The following is a 27,611-nucleotide window of genomic DNA, read 5'->3' as shown; positions in this document are numbered from 1 at the left end:
AATAAGGAGCATTTCTTTGCTGTAGAAACATAGCTGTGGAGTGAACCAGTGCTGCTGGTCCCAGGTTAGCAGGGGTGGCCATACAGATGCTCACCCAGTGCCATCTGTCACTCCCCCGGCTCCCTGAGCGCCCAAACGACCCCACAGCCTCTGCTTCAGTGCAGTGGGCTGATGTGGGCCAGCTGCACACGGCGAGGGGTTTGCCGAGTGGGTCTCCGGGGATTTAGCTGGAGGGAGAACAGAGCCTAGAACATTTATTTTAATAAATTGTCCTCAGGTTTGCAGGGAGCTGGGACCAAAGACTTCTTGGGGAGACATCAGTAAGTCATGTTCAAGAAACTAAAAATGTTTTGCATCATTCGATTTTCTCCCCCGCAGTTCGTCTTGGCAAGTCAGACAATTGCTGAACTGTTTCCGTGGAAACACCAAACTAATTCAGATTTGCAGAATCAAAATGGAAACAAGACAGCTTCGAGAATAAATAGGAGCTGTGGAACCTGGTCGCAAAAGGCCAATCGAAGCCACAGCACAAGCCATGTGAGTAGCTGGGCCCATCCAGCCTATGAGAGGTTTCCAGAGCCGCTGGCTGTGCCCACTGGTGTTGAAGCTCCTAGAAGCCAGCTCCGTGCAGCCTGGTGCACTTTGTGACAGTAGTAAGGCAGGAGCTGGAAGCTGCCAGGAGAAGCTGGGACCAGAGGGGAGGCTGGGGAACGGCACGGGGAGGGGTGAGTGCGTGGCTGAGCGGAGGAAGGTCTGGCGAGGAGCAGAGGAGCAGGTCTTTCAAAAGGACACTTCAAACGGGTAAGATTCCTCAAGGGAGGAACAACCTAAGACAGGCACAGTCGCAGGGGGGCCATCAGGTGAGAATTTGGGGATCAACAGAGGTGAGGCTCAGAACCTCACCCCCCCTGCTTTGAGAGAAATCTTCTGCATCCGTGGATGTCTTGCTGCCCTTGTCTAGCCTGGATTAATACTTAGTCCATAGACACACACCTGATCATCTGATCATCTACATTTGCCTTCTTACAGCACTAAACTATGTTTTCTACCTTTATCTTGCATCTACCTACACTTCAGCATTTTATTAAAAATAAAAATAATAATAATAATAGGAGAAATGTGGGATCAACATATAAATCAAGTACAAAAATCAAATGAATATTCATATTTGACCTGATGGTTTATAGGTCATATTGCATGATCAAAACCGAAAGTTTCTGTGATGACTGCCCTTGTACTGTTCACCATGTAAGAATTTATTCACTCTGTAAGAATTCGTTCACCATGTAAGAACTTGTTCGTTATGCTTCAGAAGATTGGAGACTGACGAGAATTAGGCTTGAGATGGATTAATGATTGTACATTGAGCATTGACCCCCCCTATACTGAATTTTATTGTTGTTAACAACCATTTGATCAATAAATATGAGAGATGCCCTCTCAAAAAAAAAAAAAAAAAAAAATCAAAAAAAAAAAAAAAAAAAAAGGACACTTCAAGGACGCCTGTGGGCTGGAAACAGTGACCCTGCCCTTGGCCCTGTCTAGACTGCCGTGTGCTCCACACCCAAGGAACGGCCGTCCAGCCACACGGGTCTAACCCAGAACCTTCGACATTGCCCTTCCGAATAGCCAGCTCCTGCCTCTCTATGGCTCCTGCCAGGGCAGTGAGGCCCCTTCTCACCTCTGGGTCCAGGGCTCTCCTCTGCCTGCCTCCTGCCCCCCTCACTAGGGGAACTGGGGAGCCACGTCCTGGCCCACCTGCCCTGGCTCCTTGGCATTCTCCTGGGCCCTCCACTCCCAAGCCCAGGGAAGACTCTGAGGGGGAGGGAGGGAGGCAGACACCCCGGGCCTGCGCCCCTCACCTGGGCCCCCAGAAAGGTGCCGACAGGGCTGCAGCGCCGTCCTGCCGCCGGAGGAGCTGTGAGCCGTAGTGATCACACTGCTGAGCAGGCCGCACAGGCCGATCCCCCTCCTCCCGACCGGCTGGGCTGGGGGCTCCGCTGGTGCCAGGGTGGTGCGTCCTCCCACTGAAGCACGTGCAGCAACGAGGACCAGCAAATGGGGTGTGCGGGCAGCAGACCGCTGATGTAGCCGCCGCCCCAGATGTCTGAGGTGCTGGAATCGGCGTTCTTCCTGGGGTGTGTGTGGGAAGAGCATTAATATTTTAGGCTCCACGTAAATATTTATACCATGAACAGAGTTTCGCCCAGGAAATATACTTGACCATGTATCCTAGCCCTAGTGAGGAAGGACTCTGCTAGGCCAGCTGGAAAATGCCTGATTTGATAGAAGAGTTTTGGCCTAGGACGTGGCATAGAAACATTTTCTTAACTGCTCAGCCCTTGTAGGAAGCAGCTCTCTTTTTTGAGGGCAGAAAAGTGTTGTTTTCTGGGCATGTTGGATGGAGAGGGGTGCTGGGAGCTGGCCTGGGAGAGCGGAGAGGGCGTCTTGCAGGAGAGCCTCCTTGGGAGACCATGCAGTCGGGAGCCGACTTGCAGGATGGGCCTGCTCGAGCGTATCGGCCGTATGCTCGTGTCAGACCCCCTCTTGGAGGCGAGGACGCCACTGGAGATGGAAATTAAAACAGGGCGAGGGAACGGCCGGTGAGTGGGGCTAGCTCCTGTGGGAGAGGAGAGGTCAGGAAAGTCCCTTCTGCAGTGACATCGAATACGCAGGTGCCCGCGTAGCTTCCTGTGCGTCCTCAGACGGCAGCAGGTCTGGGGAGAGGGAGGGGCCCTGCCTAGGCGTCCGAGGCCCTCCATCCCGGCCTCCCCGAACCTCAGCTCTCAGCAGGCAGACAGCCAGAGACTGTTTCCTGCTCTGGGGAGGTGCCTGGGGCAATGTCACGCACCCAGTCTCGCAGGGACACAGAAAAACAAAAAGCCTTAGGAATAAAATAAGAATCAGAATAGCCCTCCTGATGACTGCCGGAGATAGGCAGTGTAATTTTAACGAACCCAGCCTTATTAGGAGGTGAGTTATTGTTCATTCTGCAGAAACACCCAGTTTGTGGAACATGGAGTCACTCTGACTTTCGGCTTCATTACACAAAATGAAAGACTTCTGAAGAACCAAATATTTCATAACTCACCACAGAATCAGAGAAGAGAGGGTCCTGCTTTGGCATTTCAAAGTTGGACAGAGACTTCAGTGAGAAGGTCACAGTCATAAATGCTGATGGAGTTCTCTCAACAGGGTCTCAACTTGGAATTAAAATGATAAAACTTTCAACTTAGAGTCATGAAAAGATCTCCAGATACAGACCCCCGTGGTCTGCATGAGTCCTGCCAACTGCTCAACAGACACCTGCAGTCAGTTCGGAAAGGCCTGGGAGGCCTCCCCACCGTGGGGCAGAGCTCCGTCCAGCCGAGCCTTGCTCGCACAGGCCCATGGGGCCGGTGGAGGGCGGAGCCCAAGGCTGCAGCCCCTCGGCCTGGCCAGCTGCTGGGAATGGGAGCGCAGCTTCGTCTGGTGCCTGGCACCCTGCCAGAGGGGTCACGGGCAAACTGACTCTCTTCAGACATTTGCGGGGTACACACCCCTGAATAAAGAATATAAAAGCCAAGTTAAGAACCACTGCTATCCGTGACCGTCCACGCGAGGTCCAGCGTCATCTACAGCACCGGCTTGGAAAAGGGCAAGTCCTGGATGCCGGCTGTCCATCCAGGAGGATTTCTACTGTCCTAAGAGGAAAGGCCCGAGTAGGACGTTCCCCTCCACGATCTTCTTGCGAGAAGCTCAGGAACTTACAGATGGACTGTGCCTCGTCTGCTTTCCTTACATAAGCTGACGGCAGGTCAATACAACGAACTTAATGAAAAAAAAAAAAAACATATGCTTTACCTCTGTATCTTTAGTAAAACGTTTATTTGGTTTTTATTACAAAAGAAATACATATATATTGCAAAAATTCAAAAACTTCAGGAAGATAAAAATGGAAACCCAAAGTCCCTCTAGGCCCGCTGCCCCCCGGAATGACACAGGCCCTCCAAGTGCCCTTGCTGGCTGTACGCATGGTCGAGGGACAGGACAGCGGAGAAGGCGCCCCGAGAAAGGTGGGACATCAAGGCTTGTGGATGGCGGGGCTCTGGGCCTCTGTCGTGGGCAGCTCGCCCACTCTGCTTCCCTGTTCGTGAGGTGACCAGTGTGTCCTGTAACATGGCCACTGACCAAAAGATTCGAGCGCTTTGGCAACAAGACTGGATTACAAAAAAACTCCTGCAGCTGCCCAGAAAGGCACTATGTGTAGAGAATATTTTAAAGACCACGAACGTGTTTGGGAGTCATGCCGCCCCAGTAACGGCCACACGCGCCCTCGGGGAGGCAGCCCTCCCTTCCTCCACCCCCACTGACTTCCCCACCCCCTTCAGCCCCCATCACAGGCCCTGCCCTGACCCCCCGCAGCAGGGCCTCTGGCCTCAAGGAGGCTCGGGGCTTCTGCTGTCTGCCTGCCCAGTGTTCCGCGGTTCTTCCCGCCGAAACCAGCAAGCAGCAGCTGCGGACCCAGGGCCAGTCAGAAGCCATCATCGCTGCTGTCGAAGCCCAGGTCGTAGAGCCTCCTCTTCCGCGGCTCCTTGCGCAGAGGGGTCTCTGCAAGCCCGAGGGTGAGGCTGCCCAGCCAACTTGTCCGCCGGTGCCCCTGGGGGCCTTGAGAACGCAGGCCGTCTTGGGGGGCGTGTCCACCCAGCTGCAGGCGGTCCCCTGGCTCTGCCGTCACTGCCTTCTGGGCTGTGACTGTGACGCCCCGAGCAGGGCGGACTGGTGGCTGGGCAAGGGGTTTGGGCCTCTCCGGGGTGGGCTCTCGCTTCCTGCCTCTGTGGGCCCTCCTGGGCTGCAGCTTCCTGCCCTTCCTCCTCCTTCCGACACTTCTGCCTTTCTGTCTGGGCACCAACCTGTGTTTGCAAGAGTCACACAAAGACATGCCTTTGGCTTGACATTTTTGGCAGGTGTTCTTAGTGCTGGTTGCAAAGTTGTTCAAGTCCAGGGATGTGAGTCTGGAAGGACCTTGGGAAACCAGGTCTCTGTCACCAGGAGCCTTGTGTCCTGGGACGCTGGCACCCTGGTGCTCAGGGCTTGTTTTACGACCAGCCCTGTCCTTGCGGTTCGTCTGCACGGCCTTGTCCTTCAAGCACAGGGCTCCTTGGCAGGCTCTATGCGCCAGCAGCACCGGGTCGTCTTGGAGAGCGTCACTCTGGGCTCCTTCCTCCCCGATGCCGAGTGCCCCGGGCTGCACAGAGCCTACACCAAGGGCCCACGTGGCAGGCGGGGCCCGGGCCTGCCACATCACTGGTCCTGCAGGGGCACAGCTGTCCTTCCTGGTGCATCTGCGGCTCCGGGCCGGAGGTGGTGAGGTCTGGGATGCGCTGTCTTTCACAGACCCGGGAACCCGGCGTTCTGAGATCCACCTCTTCAGCTCTGCTAGGACACTGGGCACATTCACCCAGCCCAGTTGCTCACACAGCTGCTGGAAGACCTGGCTCTGCTGGGCAACTAAAACTTCAAGGTGCTTCAGGTCAGACCTCATTTCTGTAAACTCTGCTTGTGTCTAGGGAAAGGCAGTGAGGAAGAAGAGAGTTGTGCAACTCAGAATGCACAATAAATGGCGCACACCAAGGGCATGCCGGTCCCTTGCAGGGCATTACAGGCAGTGCAGCTGCATTTTGCAGCAGGGCCCCTCTGGGCCACGTCATGCTGGAGAGCCTCGGGGAGGAAACTGGCCTCTACCCTGGCCCATTCCCTCAAGACCTGTACTGGCCTCTTCTGGACTGAAAAATGGCAACTTTAAAGATGTGTGTGCGGGTCTTAGTGACAAAACCAAAAACACGCCCGGGGAAAGGGCTGCGGTCCCCACTTACAGTGTCGAAGCTCCTCTGCATCTCCAGGATGGCCTGCTCTGTGCTGCCTCCGTCCTGCACTGCTTTCAGCACTAGGGTGCTCTGGGCCTGCACCGTCTCCTGCACTAAATACAGAGTGATGGCAACTCACCTCGGGGAGACTGTAGTGTGCCCCCCCCTCCAGCTGCAGTGCCGGGCAGGGAGGAGCTGGAACACGCTGTGGCTCTGGGCCTGCCCTGCTTGTGCCCAGGACACTGTCTCCCCAGGTCAGCCCTGCTGAGGAGGGAGGTCGGAGGGTGGTTCCTCCACTGGTCCGCCCTCCCACCCTCCCCGAGAACATCCTGGCCCGGCGGCTGTGGAGCCCGACGCCTGCTGCTCAGATGACAGCGTCCTCCCTGGCCCGGCATAGAGTGAGCTTTCTGGAATGCAGAGATGACAGGCCCCCTTGGGGCCCTTCACTGAAACTTCCAGCGGCCCCCACCCCGGCCACTGGGTGAGGTCCAGATCTTTGGCTAACAAGACCCAGGCTTGTGTCCCCGTGCCGCCCTCCTACTCTGCACCCCTCAGCCGCTGCCTCGGTCTCCTCACTCCCGTTCCCCTCCTGCTCTCGTTTCCTGTGGCCGCGTGAGTGCTTCCCACATAGAACCGATCTCCTGCCTGGGGAGAGCGCGCGCACACACACACACACACACACTGAATGATGCGTTGTATTGCGTTAGTTATTGCCATCCTTCTGCTAAACTACAGGTTATGTGAACACGCTTTCGCTTTTCCTCAACTAGTACCTAGTATGTCTCCACTGCATGGGAGGCACTGGGCCGGGTGCTCTGGACAGGATGGCGATCAAGAGACAGAAAACCTCTTGAAGGTGTAATTTAATAGGGAAAAGAGACAGGTAGTAATTACCCAAAGAACTAAGGAGAGGTCCTCGAGATTGAGACCAATCCCAGGAGCAAGTTAGGAAGTGGCATTAGCTGAACTGCTTCTGACCCTGCACCAACCTGAGAAGAGACTCCAGGAGGAGCCATGAGGTCAGCTCGGCTGGAGCCCTGATTCCAGGAGCATTTCCTTTTTCTTTAAAGGGGGGCACTTCCTGCAATAAGGAGTATAGGCTGGCAGGGGGAGACTGGATGCACAGCGCGCAACCATCAGCAGCGATCCGAGTCAAAACAGGGATGGGAGAAAGATGGATTTCTGTCACGGCATTGGGGTGGACTGGCCAGCTGTTCCAAAGATGGTGAGCGCGGGCGCTCCTACCGTGCCCTCACAGCGGCCAAGCCCCATGGCGCAGCATGGTGGAGGGGCCATCACAAGTCCTTCTGGACGGAGAATGGTGATGGGCACTTGAGAACCCTTTTCTGGCTTCTCTACTTTGGAGAATGAAGCCTGGGCTTTTTTGGAGGGGAAGCAGGGGCGGCTACTGCAGGTCACATGCATCTTAAATGCGGAGTGAGAACAAGTTGCCAATAATCAGCAGTAACACACCAGCTGCTCTTACCGGCTCACAACCACCTGAAGGATGTTGCTCCACAAAACTGTTTAAGACGAGTGAAAAAACAGTTGGCAAGGAGAGGGCTTAACTCTTCACGATGAAAGAAAACCCAGAGTGACATCTCGTGCAGGAAACACGTCCAGACATGCTGACAACCCGCCTCAGCCTGGCAGCACTTCCCCTGCTCCCTTAACAGCCTGGCATTCAGAGGACACACGGCACGTCCCGCCCAGGATCCTGTACCGTGGTGTGTCACACAGGACACACACACTCCACGCACCCTTCCCCAGTTGCTGGAGGAAGTGCCCCTCCAAACACAAGTGTAAAGTGAGGCCCAGGAAACGGGTTCAAGACTGAAGATGAATTGAAAGAATCCTCAGAAGGATGAAGAGAAATCCTGAGACTAGGACCTAAAGAAACTGAGCTCCAGGCAGGACATCACTAATGAGAAACTGAAACAAAGAATTCCTGATGTGTTTGAATGTATTAATTGGAGACTTACAGTTTTATCTGGAAATGTATTACTAATGCTGTACAAGAAGCATGGAAACAGTTTTGAATAAATGTGTCTACGTGAATCCTGCAGTCTTGAAGAGGAAAAAAATGAAAAACATGCACATAAACAAATGAAAATATTAGTAAGTGCTGTGATAGGGAGTGTAAAAATAAGGGTGAGGGGCATCTACTTAGGCCATCAGAGAGGGAGACACTTAAGGCGAGACCAGAAGGGTGGAGAGGAGCTGGCCCTGCACGGCCTAGGGAAGGCTACCCAGGTAGAGGCGGCAGATGCGTAAAGCTACGAGGCCGGGGCAGCTGTGAGGACCAGGAACCAACGAGCCAGGGTGGTCCTGCAAAAGCTAAAAACGGAAAATTTTATGTCATGAAATTTGCCACAAAACCAAGAATGTTTTAGAAAGCAAATTATCTCCTGTTGCTCAATACAAGTCAAATTCCATGAATCAACCAATTAGGAAAAGGCTGTTTATCTCTATTTCAAGTAGTGGATTCTTGTTCTTAAACTTAGCATTTTCCAGATGTCCCTGTTGATACTGGCAGTGGAAAGCAAACGTGAGCACCCTGCCACAGATGAATTCCTAAATAGCAAAGTCTCTTAGCAACAGTGAGGCACAAAAGCAGAAAATGAGGAAGGCGAGCAGAGTGTTAGGGGCCCCGCAGTCAGAAAGCGCCCACCTGTGCCCCACGCCTCTCCTCGTCCCCAGGAGGCATGTGCAGGGGCTCCTTCACAGGGGCTTTTGTATTGAGCTGATTACTTCCAAAATCGATCCTGTTTTTTTCTTTTAAAAAGTTCATTTATGAAAATAACAAAACCATAACAGTATAAGCAGGCATGCAAAAGATCAGTATCTCCCATGGTTCCACTTCCCAGACTTAACATTCTGAGCAGTGTCTGGAGCTTCGCATTAATGCGTGTGCTCGTCCACTCTAGCTTATAGACTGTGTGTGTGTTCCCCAGAAGGGGCCTCATTTCATCTCTGCTTGGGCTGTAAGCATCAGATACTTTAGCTTTGTTGTAAAAATACCACTTAAGATCCATTTCCATATTCTGGACAATATCTCTTTTTCTGGGGAAGACAATTTTCTTACTAATTTCTACTTAAGTGATTTGACAAGGGCTCCACGGAGATGAGGTCAGATTCTGACGCCTCCCCCCATGGCCGGTGATCTGCAGCCCCTGTGGAGCTGCGGGGCCCCTCTGGCTGCTGAGAGCCCCGGGGAGGTCTGGGGCCTCCAGTCTGATTGTCTGCTTCTTCCCTCCGTGACCGACTTCCTGGTCCTCATCACTGCCTACCGAGAAAGGGAGTGATTCTGGACAGGCCACTGGCACCCGTTTTCAAGAAGGACCTGGCTCTCTGGCGTCTGCTGCCATTTGCCCCGTCGGTGAGGCTCCCTCTCTGAGTCTGCCCCTCTGAGAGCCAAGGAACCGTTGGGGGTGAGGGATCGGGGTCTGTATGGCAGCTGCCAGCCAGACTCAGCTCCGGTTCTCTGCCTGGACAGAGTCCAGGGCCTCGGGCACTGCCACACCCCGGTCTGGCCTCAGATGCCACACCTTTGGTATTTTTTGTGCTTCACCTGTTTTACGTGTGGAGAGGAAAGGGGCGCTTCCCTCCGGCACTTACTCTAGTCACTCCACTGCGTCCCAACTAGATGCACCCGGAGTTGCTCCCCGGTGTGCCTCCCTCCTGTGAGGGCAACAGTCCTGGGCCTCCAGAACCAGTTCCAGGAAGATGCACAGTTGCCCTTTGTGGGGGATACCCAGCTTGGAAGCCAGCAGACAGCCAGTGCTTCTGTGCAGACAGATGGGGATTAATTTTTAAGCCACACAAAAGTATTAATTTTTGTAAAGCATGAGCAGTCCATCCCACGGCATTTGAATAAGTTGATTTCAATTTGTTAAAAGTAAAAAAAAGAACACAGACAACTGCAAACAAGTGCAGGCACGGACAGCTTCACCTTACTGTTTAGCTAAAAGCTGTTACTTCTAGAGTGCTGTCTGCCAGAAGAGAGAGTTCTGTAGGCGCCAGGACCATGGTTCCACCTAAACATACATCACTGATTGGCAGAGCAGGGGACTTTACAAACCACAAACTAACTGAAATTGAGAAAGATGTCATGATTCACTACAAAACAGCTCTCAGAGAAACCCAGGCAGCAAGAACAGTGGGTGACTGGACTGGAGTTTCTGACAAGTCCCAGGGAGCGATGTCTTGTGAACCCCAACCCGCAGCTCCTCTGGGACTCGGGGATGCTGCTGGTTCGCTTCAGGCAGAGGGCGAGGAAGGTGGCTCAGCGATCTGCCCTAAGGCGGTGGGGTCCCTGGGCGGAGGACCGGGCCTGCACCAGAGGCAGCCCCTGCCCAGTTTTGAGGGCTCCGCGCCTCTTGGGGGCTAGCCTCACTGAAGCTTTGTGCGTCACCTCACCGCTGGCAGGACCTGGCAGGGGTCAGGAAGGGCCCCCTGTGATACCCTCAAACAAGAGACACTTACATGTCTTGGCTACAGTCTCCAAAGAATCCAAAATAGATTGGCTTCTTGAACTGAGATGTTCCTCCAAGTTTTCCACAGATGTCTGCAACTAAGAAATGGAAGATTAAGAAAGAATTAACGGACTATTGCCCTATTTTACTAATTCAGAGACTTGTTACTTAGTGATAAAGGGTAGTGAAAATATTGCTATTCTATTCTAAGTGAACCAAAGTCAATATAATTGTTAAGCTTCTTAAAATGTAAGATGTTCTAACACCTTGAAATATAACTACTTACCTTGTGAATGCTTTCTCTGACATAGGAAGTGAAGTTGCGTATAGTCTCACTAGGAGAGAAAAAAGAAAATCTTTGTGAAATACTGAAACAGCATGTGTCAAAACTGACTCGATGAACACGGCAGCCTCCGTGGAGCGTAGCACAGAAATGGCGCTGGTTGGAGTCGGAGGCTCAGTCCGGAGAAGCCCCAGGCCCAGCTGGAGAAAAGGAGCACAGACTTGTCTGACCATTTCCAAGCAAACCACTTTTTTTCTTTGTTGAATTCACTCTCTCTGTCTCTTGAATGAGGCCGCATTTCAGCCACTCGAGCGGTCGCCACAGAGGACCGGACCAGCATTCATTTCTCCGGCGACAGTGGCAGCGGCTTCTTTCTCGTAGGGCCAACAGCTCTCCTCCCCGAGCCCGGCTTGGCCTGATGGCTATTATTTTGACTGTGAGAACAGAGACAATTCTGGGAACAGTATTAATCTCTAACGAAAAAGAAACGATCACAATTATTTCTCAAATAATCCACTTTTTAGAAGACTCAGACATGAATTATCATAAAATTTTTTGCACATCGTTTCTTCGATCCGCACAATACAAATGTGAAGACCCATTTCTGAAGCCTAGTAGGGCAGCTCTTCTGCCAATCCTTTGGATGCTCCACCAGACCAGCTTTAGAAGGAGAATTTAATAGACCCATTTGAGAATCTACAAACTATATGCTTTTTATGAAGAGACTGGGACATTACCTGAAAATAATAGAAATATTAAAATGAAAAAAATTAAAATACTAAGAACAGAATGCTATTTAATTATAAAAGCAGAGAGAAAGGGTACCTAGAGATTAAAAACAGAAATTAACAAGTGGAACAGTTAGAAAATACGGTGAAGGAAATGATAGAAAATAGAACAAAAGACAAAGAGATGAAAATACATAAATAGTTAAAAATGAATGAGGATCAGTGCACAGTATCCAACAGACCTGGAATTGGAGACGCAGAAAGAAGAGTGAAAGTAGACGGAGATTTTCAAAGATGCAGTGAAAGAAAATTTCCAGAACTGAAAGATACAAGTTTATAGGCTAAAATGAACTGCCCAGTGCCCAGGGAGTGTGACATGTCACATCAAAGCACATTGCTGTAAAATTCCAAAACTTTGTGGATAATGAGAAGATCCTAGGAACTTCCAGAGAAAAGCAAGTGACACACACACGATCAAGAATCGGAAGGCAGCAGACCTCTTAAAAGCAACATAGAAAACAATAAGGCAATGGAGCAATGCCTTAAAAATTTTGAGGGAAAGCAATTCCCAATCTAGAATTCTATATCCGGCAAAGTTTGCAACCAAGTGTGAGAGGGGAAATAATTTCAGATACACCAGGTCTCGAAAAATTGTTTAGGTGCCATGCACCTATTGTCAGGAAGTTTCTGGAATATATGCTGCATCAAACCCAAGGAGCCAGCCAAGAAAGAAGACGTCCTAGGATCCAAGTAACACAGGCTCCAGCACAGGAGGGAGGACAGAGGGACGCCCAGGAGGTGATGAAGGGAGGATTCAGGGCGTCAGCTGTGCTGCAGACCGAGACAGGGAACCAAGTTCAGGCTGGAATTAGGAAGAACCCCTCTGAGGAAAATCACTGAAAGAATTTCTGACATGTTTGAATACATAACAAGGAGCTTTTTCAGTTCTGCTGCAGAATTTGGGGATGAACTGTTTCCTACACAGAAAACTAAGCAAAAAAGGAAAGAAGGCAATTTTTAACATAAGGGAAATATAATAATAGTATATATAAGTTTTCTAGGCTGTCTATAGTGTTACGCAGTGATAAGGGTGTAAAGACTGAAAACGGATTTAACTAAAAATGTTCATATTGCAATACTGGGATAATAATGGAAGATGACACGTTTATGGTATTTGGGGTAGGGAGAAGTAGAAAAGTAAATTCTTATTCCAGGGTAGAAAGTCATTCTCTGAGCTGAAATAACAGTATGAGCCATCTAACATATACCATGAGATACATGGAGGTAAGAACTGGCGTAACTAAAAGGGTTGCAAGTTGGATGCAAAAAGGAAAAGTGAATTAGAGTGGGGAAAGATAGGCTTGTTGGTTTCCACTATAATCCTAATTGTATTTTTTAAAAACTGCACATGTTCAATAACTTTATATACAAATTAAATACACAAAAATTTTAAAGACTATTTTAAGATGTCTAAAGTCTAACAAGGCTGCCAATGTTGCATGAAAGTCTCTACTGTCTATTTGTGGTACAAGAAAAGTGTCCTTTTTCATCTTTTGCATACTTAACCAGTTTTTCCAACAGTTTGTTTAAAAGATTATCCCTGCCCCATTTTGTATTCTTGTCACTCTCTCAGGCTGTATTAAATATTTAAAATACAACCCCCTGAAAGATTCATACCCTAAAGTACAATGTGACCATTATAATGAAAAAGAAATAGATGAAATAGAAAATATAATCATTAAACATAATGAAACTTTAAAAGCAGACTGTAAAGTAGTTTGTAGGAAACTGCTGCATTTTTATTTCTAAAAATACAGAAAAATGGAGTTCTATAACACATTGTCAATGGTACTTCACAGAGTGAGGCTGACTCAGAGTCCGACTCAGAATCCGACAGACCCAAGATCTCTGCCCAAAACGCCCACTCCGTGAGATGCGCTCGCCTGGACGGAGTCTTCCCTGACGCCCACAGGCGGAGCCGGGTGCTTGTCCTCAGGGCCCCCACAGCACTTGGATTCGCGCTCTACTACAGCATTCACAACTCTGTGCTGAGAGTAAAAGTCGAGAGTGTTGGGGGATGTTCTGCATCTGACCCGCTTTTCGGATTGAGGAGTTCCTCAGATTAGGAACCTTGCAGGGAAGCAGAGCCTCTTCCCTCTTCCGGGCTGAGTGTGCCAGGGGTTTACTTTCTTAGCCTCTCCTGAAGCCTGGGCTGTTGCTCACACATTCTTTGCCAGTCCAGGAGCCAGGAGAAAAAACACAAGCTCTCCCTGTAGTGTCTGTAGCTATAGTAGGACGACGGGGCTCTGGTAAAACTCCAGGACTACACTGGCTATAACGTAGGGAAGGGTCTAGTGTACCCTGGGCAGACAGTAGTGGGCAGCAGAATGTGCACTGGACTAATTTTGAGGCTTGATTTGGGGAATTGTCCATGGTGGTAGCTCTTGGCCGTTGTATGACTGTGGCAGAAACTCAAAGTGGCCTAATTATCTTCCTTGGAAATCAGAATTCTGTTTGTTTTTCCTCCCCAGATGCACGGCTGCACAGACGGATGACACTCCCATACTCCCTTGCAGCTGCGGCCATGTGAGTAAATCTTAGCTAGTGTGAGATATATAAGCAGGAATGTTGCATGCAACCTCCAACAAGCATCCCAAAGAGAGCGGAAGATCCCTCCTTTCCTTCACGCTGTAAACACTGTGAGCACAGGGGCCACACTTGAGAGACAGGGACCGACAGTGCTGGGAGGGGCCCGATCCCTGAGGACCCTGGAGCCATCATTCCAGCCCTGGCTCACACATTTCAGGATGATTTTTGCATTAAAGAAAAATAAACATCTTTTTTAAGCTTCTGTTATTATAAGTGTGTGTGTATATATATATATATATATATATATATGTGTGTATATATATATATGTGTGTGTGTATATATATATATATATATACACACATACATATATAGTGTGTGTGTGTCTGTGTGTATGTTATATGCAGTTGAACATAATTCTAATAAAAAGAATCACCTCAATATCTTTCAAAAATTCTTAATGTGTGTGCATCCATATTTCTACGAGTTTTAATAAAAATTTAGGATTCATGAAAACATCACCATAATCAGGACACAGGACAGTTCCCAAAAAAATCCTTCATGATGTCCCTTCGTGTTGAAGTCCAGGCCAAACCGTAACCCCTGATAATCACTGATCTGTCCCCAATCCCTATCGTTTTCAGAATATCATATAAATGGAATCAAATAGTATATGTAACTTTTGGACTTATTTCTTCCACTTCTCATCAGTTGCCTTTGAGATCCATCTGTGTTGTGCATCAGCCGTTCATCACATCTCACTGCTGAGCAGTGTTCTACTGTACAGACAGTTCATCCATTCGTGCATTCAGTGAAGGACATTTGGGTCGAGTCCAGTTTTTGGTGATTATGAACAAAGCTGCTATAAACATTATTGTACAGGCTTATGCATAAACATAAAGTTCATTTCTCTAGGATAAATTCCCAAGAATAGAATTGAAGAGATGTAAATTATGCTTAATTTAATAAGAAACTGTCATACTTTTCCAGAGTAGCTGTATCATTTTGCATTTCCACCAGCAAGAGTTCCAGTTGCTCTAGATCCTTGCTCAACCCTTGGTGTTGTCAGTGTTTGTTTTAATTTTAGCTGTGCTCATAGGTGTATAGTATCTCATGTTTCCAAAATGGCTAATGATGTTAAGCAACTTTACATGTACTTAATTACCATTCATACATTTTCATTGATGAAGTGTCTGTTAAAGTCTATTCCCATTTTTTACTGAGTTGATTGTTTCTTATTATTGAATTTTAAGAGTTCTTTATGTATTTTGGATAAAAGTCGTTTGTTGAAAATGTGGTTTACAAATATTTTTTGCCAGTCTATAGATTGTCTTTCCATTGTCTTAACAGTGTCTGTTGCAGACAAAAATTTTAAATTTTGGTTAAAAACAGGCAAACAAAACCCCAGGAAACCTAAAGCCAGAACTTTTATACCTCAAATGCAGGTTTCATTTTCCTATTCACCTGCTAACATTTACTCGTCAGAGTCCTCAGAAGCTACATGCACTCTGCCCAGAGCTTTTAGTTGCATGCAGTGGGACAGATAGGATAAAGTATGCTTATTCTGTTTTACCCAGAACCAAACCCTATTCCAGTATCCTTTTAATAAATTCCCTTTCCATTTACATGAATTTATTTTTGTTGCTTACAGCCAATAAGTCTGACCCAGTAGTATAATTCATCCATCACGTCAGATGCCCTAACAAGACAAAAACTTCAAAGGCAGGTACCGTTACATTATTCTTTTTTCCCTTAGGACCGTCAGTTTGTAGTACTGGGCCTAGCACAGTATTTACTGAGTGAATGAATGAACAGATTTCACCATGGTGATCAACAATCACGGAAAGAACATGGTGGTTATTATAATCTCATTTCTGATCCTTAGGTTATTCATTTGTTATGAGACTAATCTGTTTTCTCAAATATTACAGATAAAAAATAATAATCTGGGTAATGGCTATCCATTGTTTGTTATGCCCAGCATTCTCCTCAAATAGGGAACCACTTCCTCCTGTGATTCTGGGGAGGACTTCATCCATATCCCCTTCTGCTCACCCTGTGACCAAAGCAAACCTCTCAGGAGCCTTCTCTAGGTTTTCTCAAATTGGAACTATGGGAGGAGAATTTCTTCCTCTGTGTTTCCTGGAAGTTAGTCTCTAGGACGAGAGAATGAAGACGAGATGGAGAGAGAATCCCCAAAAAGAGACATGGCTCTGATTTAATTTCATTCCCTGTCCTTCCAGGTTGGTTTACACTGACAGCTAATGTATCCTGCATTTTGTCAAAGTTAGTTTGAGGTAGGTTTCTATTTGCTACCAAAAGACTAATAACAAGTACAATCTGAAAGATTAAGGCTTCTTTGGAGATTTCTTAACCTCAAGTGCCCTCTTTGTAAGTTTGGGAAAACAGGTACTTTCAAAACACAAGAAGTAAATTCATGTCTTGCTGGTTTGTAGCATCTCTCATCTTTGGACTCTATACCATGTCTTTTCACTTTCTTGCCTCCAGATGTATATGTGGTATGCTTTCTTTCTCATTTTGAAATTCCTCAGTCCTTCTCAACACATTCTAACACACACATACTGACAGAAAACAAGGAATTTAGAATCTTGGGTTTTGTTTTTGCCAAAATGTGTTAAATTATGATTTTCTGCCTTTCATGTAAGGCCCTATCTGAAGGCTTAAAATTTTTTAACAGAGAGAGATTCTTCAGAGTCCTCATCATTCGTTCTCTTTATATAACTACTATATATATTTTTCCATCTTGTAAATAATTGTTAACAGAAACTAACTTCACTATAGAAAAGAAAAAGAGAAAGAAAACATCAAGAGAAATTTAATGTTTAAAAAAAAATTTTTAACTCTAGAAATCGTTTGTTTGCTTGTTTTGGTATCATTAATGTAAGATCACATGAGCAACATTGTGTGTTGTGGTTCCTAGATTCCCCCCATTATCAAGTCCCCCCCATATACCCAATTACAGTCACTGTCCATCAGTGTAGTAAGATGCTATAGAGTCATTATGTGTTATACTGCCTTCCCCATGCCCCTGACCCCACGTTATGTTTGTTAATCGTAAAGCCCCTTATCCCTCTCCCTTCCCACCCTCCCTCCCCAGTCCCTTTCCCTTTGGTACCTGTTAGTCCATTCTTGGGTTCTGTGATTCTGCTGCTGTTTTGTTCCTTCACTTTTTGCTTTGTTCTTATGCTCCACAGATGAGTGAAATCATTCGGTACTTGTCTCTCTCCGCCTGGCTTATTTCGCTGAGCATAATACCCTCTAGCTCCATCCATGCTGTTGCAAATGGTAGGATTTGTTTTCTTCTTATGGCTGAATAATACTCCATTGTGTATATGTGCCACATCTTCTTTATCCATTCATCTACTGATGGACACTTAGGTTGCTTCCATTTCTTGGCTATTGTAAACAGTGCCGCGATAAACATAGGGGTGTATGTGTCTTTCTGAAACTGGGATTCCTGCATTCTTAGGGTAAATTCCTAGGAGTGGAATTCCTGGGTCAAATGGTATTTCTATTTTGAGTTTTTTGAGGACCCTCCACACTGCTTTCCACAATGGTTGTACTAGTTTACATTCCCACCAGCAGTGCAGGAGGGTTCCCCTTTCTCCACAACCTCGCCAACATTTGTTGTTGTTTGTCTTTTGGATGGTAGCCATCCTTACTGTGTGAGGTGATAGCTCATTGTGGTTTTAATTTGCATTTCTCTGATGATTAGCAATGTGGAGCATCTTTTCATGTGCTTGTTGGCCATCCACATTTATTCTTTGGAGAAGTGTCTGTTCATATCCTCCGCCCATTTTTTAATTGGGTTGTGTGCTTTCTGGGTGTTGAGGTGTGTGAGTTCTTTATATATTTTGGATGTCAACTCTAGAAATCTTGATCAAACAAATTATAATCCAAAAACCCAGAGAACAAAAACTTGAAAGTGATCTGACTGAAGGAGTGAGAAGCCTGTTTATCTGCCTGGCCATAGCAAAGGGGTCTCTGAGAAACCACCCAGGGCCCTGAGCCTGCATTTCTAGGGTAAAGAGGTGCCAACAGAATCAAGCACTTCAAACAGAGCAGTCAGTCTTCTCTTCTCACATTCAGTACGAAGGACAGCCCGGGAATTCCGACTCTCGCAACACGAAGTACCAGTGGAGCTGCTCAGCAGCGCGTCCTCCCTACCACAGAGATGCTGAAGCTCATCTCTGCTTGGGTGTTAGGGTTTTGGGGATACCTAAAGACGCTGCCCTGACAATAGCTTACTACCACGAAGTGAACAAGGTAATTTCCTCAGTGACCTCAGCTTATTTATTTACAAATTAATATAGCAGCCCTAATTTATCTCACACATTTGCTATAAAAATCTATAAAACTAACATAAGGATACATGTAAAATTTAGGGCAAATCTTTAAAAATACCAACACTTCAAAGTGAGAAAATCAGAATTCATGTGCTATATATTCTTGAGGCTAAAACAAGTAATATTACCTGATTTCCTAATTCTGATGATCTGAAAAGAAAACGGTAGAATTTTAGGCATGACATAACATTACTTGAATGTTGCATTTCTCTGAGAAGTCCTCAGGCTTACTTTTCTGAGGGCCCCAAACTGTGACAGCCACACTCAAATCTGCGTCAGGCTGCGTGGCAAGGCAGCCAGTATAGAGCCATCACTGCCGCCACTCCCTTTCACGTCCCTCAGAAAAGAGGCGCTGTCTCCTGCGGAAGAAGGCTTGTGTACCTGTCACACTGCTCCTCTGCCCTTTTCTTTTCCTCCTCAAACTGTTCCCAGAGGCCTTTTGGTTTTCCAGCCGACAAAGGAAGAGGAAATAAGGCTCCATCTTTTCTGTATCCTCCAAACAGCTGGGGTTTTGTCTGGTACTTTGTGAAAATACTAGGTTCATTCTGTGAAATGAAAAAAGTCATTATAGCACTTCACACATGAAACAGCTACAGCATTCGTTGTTTTCTACACACTACATGCAAACCGTAATTCTAAAAACCAATGGCATGTTATGTCCTTTTTATTTCATATACACCAGAAAATTATATTAAAATAAAGCAACTCTTATTAATATAGTTTCTGCCTTACCAGACCAGAGATACCTAAAATTTCAGCTAAAGTGGCTTGAAATCAATTGCATAGCTAACAACAGACAATTTATTCACGCTGTCTCCAAGGTGAGGTCAACCCTTTCACACTGGTAGGTTTAACTCAGACGCTGCCGCTCAGCTGCTGGGCACCAAGACTTTGTGAGTCGGAGACAGCTGGGCAGCGGGCGCGCCGGCCTGGGGCAGGCCACTCCCTGCAGTCTGAGGCAGATGAGCTCGGGGCTTGTGGGGTGCCTTACCCCTTCACATCACTGGGTACCAAACTCTGCACTAAATACATATCTCAGGGCATACATATCCTACTGATGTAAAGCAGTGACTTAACCTTATTCATTAAGTCTCTATTTGATGTGTATAGAATTTAATCTAGTTCCAGACCAAAATAAATATACAAAAATATTTCTGACTCACAAACCAAGGCAGGCTGGTCTCAAAAAAAGCAAGGACCCAAGAGACTGTTCCTCATTCTGGTTCTTATTCATTAACTTAAGCCTCAGAATCCTCATCTCCTTTTTCTAGGAGATTATGTAGCATAGCAGACTAAAAGCCACAAAGCACCTGAAGCTTATTGGAAAAAGATGTCCATCTAAAATAAAATTAATGTTACTTTATTCCTATTTTTCTAAAGTTCTTTTGCTTATAAAATTTTCACAAACCACAGCAAGACTAGTCTTAGGAAAGTTCATGCCATATTTGTTCTCATATTGGAGTGGTCAAGGTACTGGTACTATTCTGTATCACTTACTTTACTAATAGAAAAACTGCAAATAAAAATTTTTTTTCTGTTTCAGACTACCAAGTCCAGTATCAAGACTAACCGACTGAGTCACCAGTGAAGCACAAATCTGTTTAGGAGCATAACCCCTAGAGATGGACAACTCTAAAATACAATGCAGCAGAGGAAGTCTTCTTTATAACCTATTTCCATAGTTATGTGAAGTGTGTGCCAAGAAATTCCGGAAATTGGACTTACATCTAGAAGGTTCTGCTGTGACTGTTTGGGGTGTCTCGCGTGGACACCAAAGTCCAAGGGAGCTGGCAGGGTCTCTGAATTTTCTGGATAGAACTGGGATCCAAAGAGGAACTGCGAATCACTGAGGCTGGAGCAATCAGTCTGATTATTAGTCCAGTGAGATGACTTAGTGGTCCTGGAATTAAGCAAGAAAAGACACGTAAACATATGTTAAGTGAACAAATATCCTGAAAAAATGAGACTAATAGCTTGCTCTGACCTCCCTGACCCCTGCACACAGTCAGTATACCTATAAAGAAACAAGGAACTTTGCATGCCAGATATCTATTTTTATTACAACAACCTGGGAATGATCCGTTTGGAAATTCAAATATCAAAGACAATGCTATCATTCCTGCACACAGCACTGTGGGCTGTAACAGCATTCTGGAGATCAAAGTTCATAAAATCTTTGGGGGATGAGGGAACATTATTTTTTAAAAAGTTGAATCTGTTCATCACTAAGGGAACAGATAAAAAATAAAATATGATATATACATAAAATTGATGCAGTAGTCAGAACCCATAAGCTACATTTACACATAACTACATGGCTAAGTCTCAGAAATGTCATCTTGAGTGCAGGAAAAAAAGTAAACATAGAATGAGCTCTATCATGTATCATCTGGGCAAACTTTTAAACCTACATCATGCACACCAAACAAGTACGTACCTTAGTGTACCGAGGTGAGCTGGAGAAGGACACACATGAACCCTCCTGAGCGTGTGCCTCCAGGGGAGGAGGGCAGCGGGGGCCATGGGGCAACAGCACGGGACAGGCCTTGTCATGGACAGAATGTGCCCTCCCAGCAGCCACATGCTGATGCCCAGGCCCCTCATATGATGGATGGTATTTGGGAATGAGGCCTTTGGGTGATCAGGGTGAGGTGCGGTCATGAGGGTGGGGCCCCCACCATGGGATGTGCCCTTGCCCTCTCGGCACTGTCCCCCGCTTGAGGACCCAGTGAGAAGGGTCTGCACGCCAGAAAGGGAGTGCTCACCAGACCCTGACCACACTGGCATATGATTCTCGGCTTTCCCATCTCCAGAACAGAGAAAATATATTTGTTGTTTAAGCACCTAGTTTATGGAACCCTGTTATGGCTGCCCACATGGCTAATCACAGCCTCATCCAGACTAAAGGGTATGATGACTCAGATCTGTGCACAGGAGGATCCATTAAAAACTGTCCTGACACAAGGTGGTGTTCCCTTTCGCACTTTAATGTCTTGCCCTTGCTTGCTTTAAATACTTGCAGCCATAGACTTCCAACCTGCTTCATGGATGTCTATGCCAGTCTCTAAACCTCCCACGTGGAGGGACAGGAGTCCTGGTAATGACGCACTTACACCAGCCACAGAGTACTGAGCTACAGGGACAGCACCTAACCGGGCAGACAAGTAAAACACTGTCTTCCAGTTTTAACAGTGACAATGTGTTTTACTTGATGCTATTGTATAGCCAAAGAAAACTTGCTTTTCACTAAAACACACACATACAAATCATTTCTTTTCCACATGTTAAATTTCAAGTAAACCAAAGGAATAGTCGTATAGTAATACAAGACAAAAAGAAACTCTAATAGTTCAGCACAGGGAAGAGCAATAAGTTTGACTCATGGAACCTTTTTCCAAGATTAGCTAAAGTAATGCACTGCACACGTATATTATATGGGTTGCATAATGGTTGCCCAGAATAGCTAAGTAGCCTTCCGTGACTCTACTCTTAGCTCAAAGAGAACAATTAGCTGGGCTGGGAAAGAAAGAGCTCTGTGAGCCTATAGAAGTCATGTAGAATTTACATCCCAAGGCTGATCTGGACCTAAACAAAGATTTTTCTCTCCTATCAACTATAAGCACACTTCTTTCCGAAGATTGAAAAGAACAATACTCTAGGTTTTTGCTGCATTAATGACCATCTTCAGGAAGATGTTAGGAAGAAAGGAAAGTATTGGATGAGAAAAGCTTATCACCAAGGCAAAAGGACAAAGACCAGTACAGGGGAGGCAGCAAGGACAGGCACAGGGAACAGACATGGAGGAAGCTGTGTGGGGCGACTGCGACTACACGCTAATAGGAAGGGGCCCCTTCCTGTGATCTTGGTACAACTGCAAGGTCGTCTCAAGTATCTGCATATATGACCAGAAAACTCACCCAGAGCCTGAGGGAATACTGAGCATCTCTTTGATACTCCAGACATTAAAATTCATTTCTTATGATTTCCCTATTAAAAAGAAGAGAGGAACATTCAAGAGTTAATACAATTTTTTCCCAAAGATCACTGGTGACTGTTATATGTAAGTGATGACATTCCAGCAAGCATATTCCCATACCATTGGTGAAAACTTCCATTACCTATGTACCAGAAACAAGTATTTTCTGCTGTTAATTTGCATACAAAATCCACCCCTTCTGCCCCAGAAAGAGCCCAGCTGCCTGTGAAACAATGAGTTTGCCTTCCATCTTCTGCTCTTTCGTCCTTTTCTCTTGCCCCTACTACTAATCTGCTTTTAAGAAAAGCCAATAAACCCCATCTTTCTTTGCCTGATACAAAGAAGGACTTAATCTGCAACTTCTCTGAAGATGACCAGTTCTTCCCAAACCCTAAGATGCAGGGATGCCAAGAGAGCTGTGGACCTGGGCAGTGAGGGAAGTCCATGAAGAGTGGGCGCTCCGGGCTAGAGGCCTCCCCCACACCTCTGGGATGCAGTTGCCTGCCCTGCTCACTGTCAGCTCAGCACACTACACACTACAGCTCATTACAACGATCATGCAGCCTGGATGAAAACAAGGCAGATTTCTGTCTCTCTGATCTCACAGAACATTCATAGTTACCAGATTATGTATTACCATTGAGGGCATCAGAAAGTGATTCCCACACATATGGTGGACATATCTGATCAAACATTAAACACCGTCCCAACAGAAATCTAGACAGAATGAAACAAGTTAAAAATAGACTTTTCAATATACTTTTTATATAGTTTAGCCTTGTTTAGAGAAATCTGTTACATTGAAGTTTTCTAATTTTCTAGAAAGTTAGATGCATGTGGGTGTTCATAAACAACTGCTTTGCAAGAATGTTAAGTAGCCCCATGGATCGAGGGCGCTGAAGTATTAGCTGGCACAGCCCACTCCTTGTGAGCACAGTGTCAGATACGAGGCTAACACTTTTGTGAGGCAGGCTATTATCCCCACTTGGAAGTTTGTGGACTCAGATGAGCTAAGTAATTAGCTCAAGTTCTCCAATAATTGGAGGTAGGGAGGTTCCATGCTCTTTCAGGCACATCACGCTCTTGTTTCTCAACACTGGCCTGTTTACATGCTTTCTGGAACCAAGCAGCTGTGTTTCTCCCTTAACGAGCAGCCAGGGAATGACGTGAAAGGGCATATGGCTTTAGAAGAACCAGATCAAGGTTCACATCCTGTCTCATAAATGTACAGACTGTGTGACCTTCAGCCAATTAGTTAACGTCTTCCATCTCAGTTTCCTCATCAGTTAAATGAAGATAACACCTACCTTTAAGGGTCGGGATAGGGATTCAAGATCAAGAATACCCAGTGTCTGGCTATGGGACAAAAGCGCTTACTAGGTAGGTGCTTCTTAATCACTTTCTCGGAAACTGTGGCTTCACCATTTTCAAACAAATATCTGGGCCTTCCATATTCACCTATTCTCAGCTCAAAGGACTCTCATCCCTAACACACCAAGACTCTTACTCACTTTAGCTGAGAATAAGGTTGCTGCAGGGTTGGAACTAAATACCTCAGTTAATTATTTTGACTCAACCCTATTGAACACAGGCACAATTTCTAGATTCTGGGGATACAGCAATGAACACAACAGCAAAAACCACAACCCCAGGTTTGAAAAATTTTGAAAATTAATTAACTCGATGTATCTTCCTCTTTAAAAATGTTTCACAGCTCTGCCCACTGAAAACGCCAGGAAATAATGACCAACCCTAGCACCCTGCTTTCGGCCTTCACATGCCATTCCTCACTAAAAGGACCAGGTCTGGGTCAGGAAATACACAAGATGAGCCTGAGATAATCTTGTTGACCAGAGAACAAGGAACTTACCACAGACTACCAGGGCCAAAGGCTTCTGGGGGGCTACCTTGCAGGGGCTTCCTGTTAAGATTTGTATTTTCAAAGACTCTCATTAGTCACTTTGGAGGATAGGCACCCAACTCACTGTTCTGGAAATCAGCAGGGAAAGAATCAATCCTACATCTTACCTTTCTAGAACAAACCGTACCTCAGGATACCCAACATACAAAAGTGAGACAGTTTTCTTTATAGAAGTACTCCAGCTAATAAACGTAACAAATGGTAGAATTAGATTTCACCATATGGAAGCCTAATAATGAAAAGAATGTATCTAGAGGCAAATAGTGACTCTCTGGCATCTTACTACACTGGACAGTGACTGCAATGGGGTATGGGGAAGGACTCGATAATATGGGTGAATGTAGTACCCACATTGTTTTCCATGTGAAACCTTCATAAGAGTATGTATCAATAATACTTTAATAAAAAAAAAAGAATGTGTCTAGGCAATGGCCATCAGCATCTATAACCATGTGGTAAAAGGCCGACAGTGGACTTTGTAATGGACAGATCAGGCTGGTAACAAAACCTCTCCACTGATCTTTTCATAGACACACCAAACAGTGTGTTACTCCTGACGAGGTGCAATAAGGAGGTGCCCCACATTACTACGGAAGTATACTTGTCAAAAATATTGGCAAGCTTAATCTAATTAAGCTTCTAGATCTGACAACCAGGTCATAGAAAATACAGGGGTTGAACGGCACCAAAGGATGCTATCAGCAAAATCCAGAGAGTGGGAAATTCCAGGTTAAATGACCTTATTCTTTTAAAGCATAAAAGCCAAGAAAAAACTGGGGTAGAAGACTATTGATTAAGAGAGACTAATAAGACTCATCATTCATATACAATGTGTTTGGTTCATGAATTGTAAGAAAACAAGGAGATGTAAACATTGTCTAAATACTTAATATTGAAGAATTTGTTATTTTAAGTGTGATAATATTGTGGTTATAAAAAGAGTCCTTATCGTTTATACATAAGTTTTTTTTTAAAGCAAAGTACACACTCCAGGAGGGAGTGCAGGCGTGCTCCAGAAGCAAACAGCCCAGTGGGGTTCAAAAATATGGAACGATTCACAAATTTGCATGTCATCCTTGCACAGGGACCATGCTAATCTTCTCTGCAGCATTCCAACTACTCTATGTGCTGCTGAAGTGAGCATCCTAGTAAGTTTTAAATGGATAAAATAATGTTTGTGCTTTGCTTTAAAGTAATGGAGACAGGCTGGGAGAGAGCCGGGGAGGGTACAGCTGGTCCTAGGGTATTGTTGAAGTTATGTGATGGGTACACTGGAGTTAATTTATCCATGATCTCTACTTTTATATGTTTGAAATCTTCCACAGTGACAAGTTAATAAATGAGTACCTTGTATTAGCTGTCACCTTTCAAAGTTGTGACCTCCAGCCCAGACCCCTTTCCTAAACCTCAGACTCTTACATTCAGCTGCTACCCTGACACCTGTACTTAACTAAGAGACATCTCAAACTTAAGTCCAAAACCGGGATCGTTTTCTACCCACTCTCCACCTAGTCGTCCCACTCCACTCATCGCAACTCCATCCCTCCAGCTGCTCAGGCCAAAGTCTAAGAGTCCTCCTTGACTGCTTATTCTCACATCCAATCTATTAGCAAATACTGTGGTAATTCCTTCAAAACATACACAGAATCTGATCATTTCTCATACCTTCCACCGTAGGATTGCCAGATAAAATACAGGACGCCCAATTAAATTAGAATTTCCCAAATATTGCATGGGACACGCTTGTACTAAAAAAAAGTTTGCCTGAAATTCAAATTTAAGTGGGCATTTTGTATTTTTAATTGCTACATCTGACAACCCTACTCCACTGCCACCAGCTTGATTTACTGTGATGGCCTCCAAACTGGTCCAAACTGGTCTTTTCATCTCACCCTTAACCTACTTTACAGTCTCTTGCAAGGCAGTCCCAGCATATGACCCCTCCCCACCGCTCTTCCCAGACTCCCCACCGCTGTCCGCCCGAGAACGGCAGCCAGAGTTCCGGGGATTCTCTGGCCTCCTCTGCGGCTGCTACCACCCTGGCCTGTCTTCCATCTACAGGCCATCCCGTGCCGCCCATGGGGCACCTCACTGCCGCTGTCCCTCCACATACTGCGGCCTCCACTTGGTTTACTCCTGCAGGTAGCAGCCCCCCACCTCCTCCAGCGGTTCTCTCAAGTTACTCATTCAAAATCGTAGCACCCCAGTGCCCACCCTCCCTACTCCACAGCACATCATTCTTAGACACTGTATCTTATTGCCGTGTGTCTCAGCCTGTGCATCTACACCTACTAAAATGTAGTTCTAAGCTCTTTGAGGATAGCAATTTTTGTGTTTTGTTCACTGCTCTATCGTCAGAATCTAGAAACTGTGCCTAGTATATAATAGGTGCTCAGGACTATTTACTGTTAAATGAGTTAAAAAACAACTTGGGAACCAAATTAGGATAATGGAGCAAAAGTTTTCACGTATCCTTAAAGTTAAAAATACACAATTTGTTTCCAATTATTTCAAGTGCTGAGATCAGCTCACTTCTTCATATTTTAAGAAATGAGGTGAAGTAAATACAGGATTCGTGACTCTTCGTGAATTTCGTCTTCCGTGTGCACCAGCAGAGCCTCCCCCTCCGAGAGTTTAGATTCAGATCCGGAGGCTTTCCTACCCGTCACCCCCACCTCCTCCTGCGGACACATCCTGGCGTCTTCCACCTGTTCGCGCCCAGGAGGGAGGGTCGTCCCGCAGCGGACGGCTTGGGCTTCGGAGTAAGGGGCCCGACTCGTCCCGGGGAGGTTTAAGGGGGGCTGAGGGACCGCGGGGGCTACACCGCCGCCTGTGCCCGGACGCCCCCAACGGCAGGGCTCCCCCGCCTCTCCTCCCCCAAGGGCGTCGGAGGGGCCTCGGCGCGAGGGCAGCTCTGGGCGCGCCCTGCCCGCGGATGCGACCCTTCCCTCGGGAGGCGCGTGGCGGCCCCCGGCCTCGCTTCAGGCCCCGGGCTCCCGCACGGAGCGGCGCGGGCCTTCCGGCCGCGGGCGCGTTTCTGCAGGAACCATTCACGAGGGCCCGAGGTGCCCGCCACGTGGCCGCCGGCCCGCCCTCTTCCTTGAGTCTCTGAGGCCGCGACGCCCGCAAGGCTGCGGAAACGGCGCCCGCAGGGTGGGCGCGCGTCGTCTCCTCGCAGGGCCGGAGCGGCCGTCGTCAGGGAGAGAAGCGGCGGCTGGCGACCCCACGGCAGGGCTCCACGGCGCGGCGCGCGTACAGTGCGGCCCCGAGGCCCTCCGCGGGCCTCCCGCCCTCCCCGCCGGCACCCGAGGCCGCGCCCACCCCTGAGGGCCGTGTGCCCACCTACGGCCGCCCGCCGCTCCGGCTTCCAGGCGGCTTGGTCCCGCGGCGGTCGCCTAGGTGTGCGCGGCCCGCCCCCGGGCGCTCTC

The 27,611-nt window shown here is 46.9% G+C and overlaps 2 protein-coding genes and 1 non-coding gene across 4 annotated transcripts in view; 1 reads left to right on the top strand and 2 right to left on the bottom strand.

Moving 5' to 3' along the window:
* Positions 1-15,212, top strand: part of C3H3orf62 (chromosome 3 C3orf62 homolog) — a 20,584-nt gene extending 5,372 nt beyond the window's left edge. Inside the window, exons 4-6 of the transcript XR_012128859.1 lie at positions 379-537; positions 13,864-13,918; positions 14,631-15,212. The gene's annotated coding sequence lies outside the window, so the exon portion shown is untranslated. The remainder of the gene's footprint in view (positions 1-378; positions 538-13,863; positions 13,919-14,630) is intronic.
* On the bottom strand, positions 3,911-27,611 carry IHO1 (interactor of HORMAD1 1). Of its 2 annotated transcripts, XM_017639628.3 has the most exons (8): positions 27,526-27,611; positions 22,204-22,273; positions 20,012-20,186; positions 18,668-18,831; positions 10,608-10,656; positions 10,332-10,419; positions 5,856-5,959; positions 3,911-5,545 (listed from the first exon to the last, which is right to left on the bottom strand). In XM_017639628.3, exons 2-8 carry the CDS (start codon positions 22,257-22,259, stop codon positions 4,514-4,516), a joined length of 1,668 nt encoding a protein of 555 aa, XP_017495117.3. In that variant the 5' UTR covers positions 22,260-22,273; positions 27,526-27,611; the 3' UTR covers positions 3,911-4,513. The 2 variants fall into 2 exon arrangements, with proteins under 2 accessions (XP_017495117.3, XP_036850231.2); XM_036994336.2 differs by lacking the exon at positions 27,526-27,611 and having other exon boundaries at positions 22,204-23,164.
* On the bottom strand, positions 25,223-25,325 carry LOC118967622 (U6 spliceosomal RNA). Its single transcript, XR_005054829.1, has one exon. It is a non-coding gene; the product is annotated as a U6 spliceosomal RNA (small nuclear RNA).

The sequence above is a fragment of the Manis javanica genome, chromosome 3, assembly GCF_040802235.1.
Source record: "Manis javanica isolate MJ-LG chromosome 3, MJ_LKY, whole genome shotgun sequence".
Classification (NCBI taxonomy): Eukaryota; Metazoa; Chordata; class Mammalia; order Pholidota; family Manidae; genus Manis; species Manis javanica.
Note: the sequence above shows the minus strand (reverse complement) of the source record. Positions and strands in the feature narration are given on the sequence as shown.

Excerpts from the sequence above, each read along its gene's own strand:
- IHO1 (XM_017639628.3), bottom strand. The coding sequence starts at position 22,259 with ATGAATTTTAATGTCTGGAGTATCAAAGAGATGCTCAGTATTCCCTCA. Across the intron at positions 20,187-22,203 it reads AGTATTCCCTCAGGCTCTGG|GACCACTAAGTCATCTCACT; the intron begins GTGAGTTTTCTG and ends GCTTAATTCCAG. Across the intron at positions 5,546-5,855 it reads TGCAGAGGAGCTTCGACACT|ACACAAGCAGAGTTTACAGA; the intron begins GTAAGTGGGGAC and ends GCCTTTCCCTAG.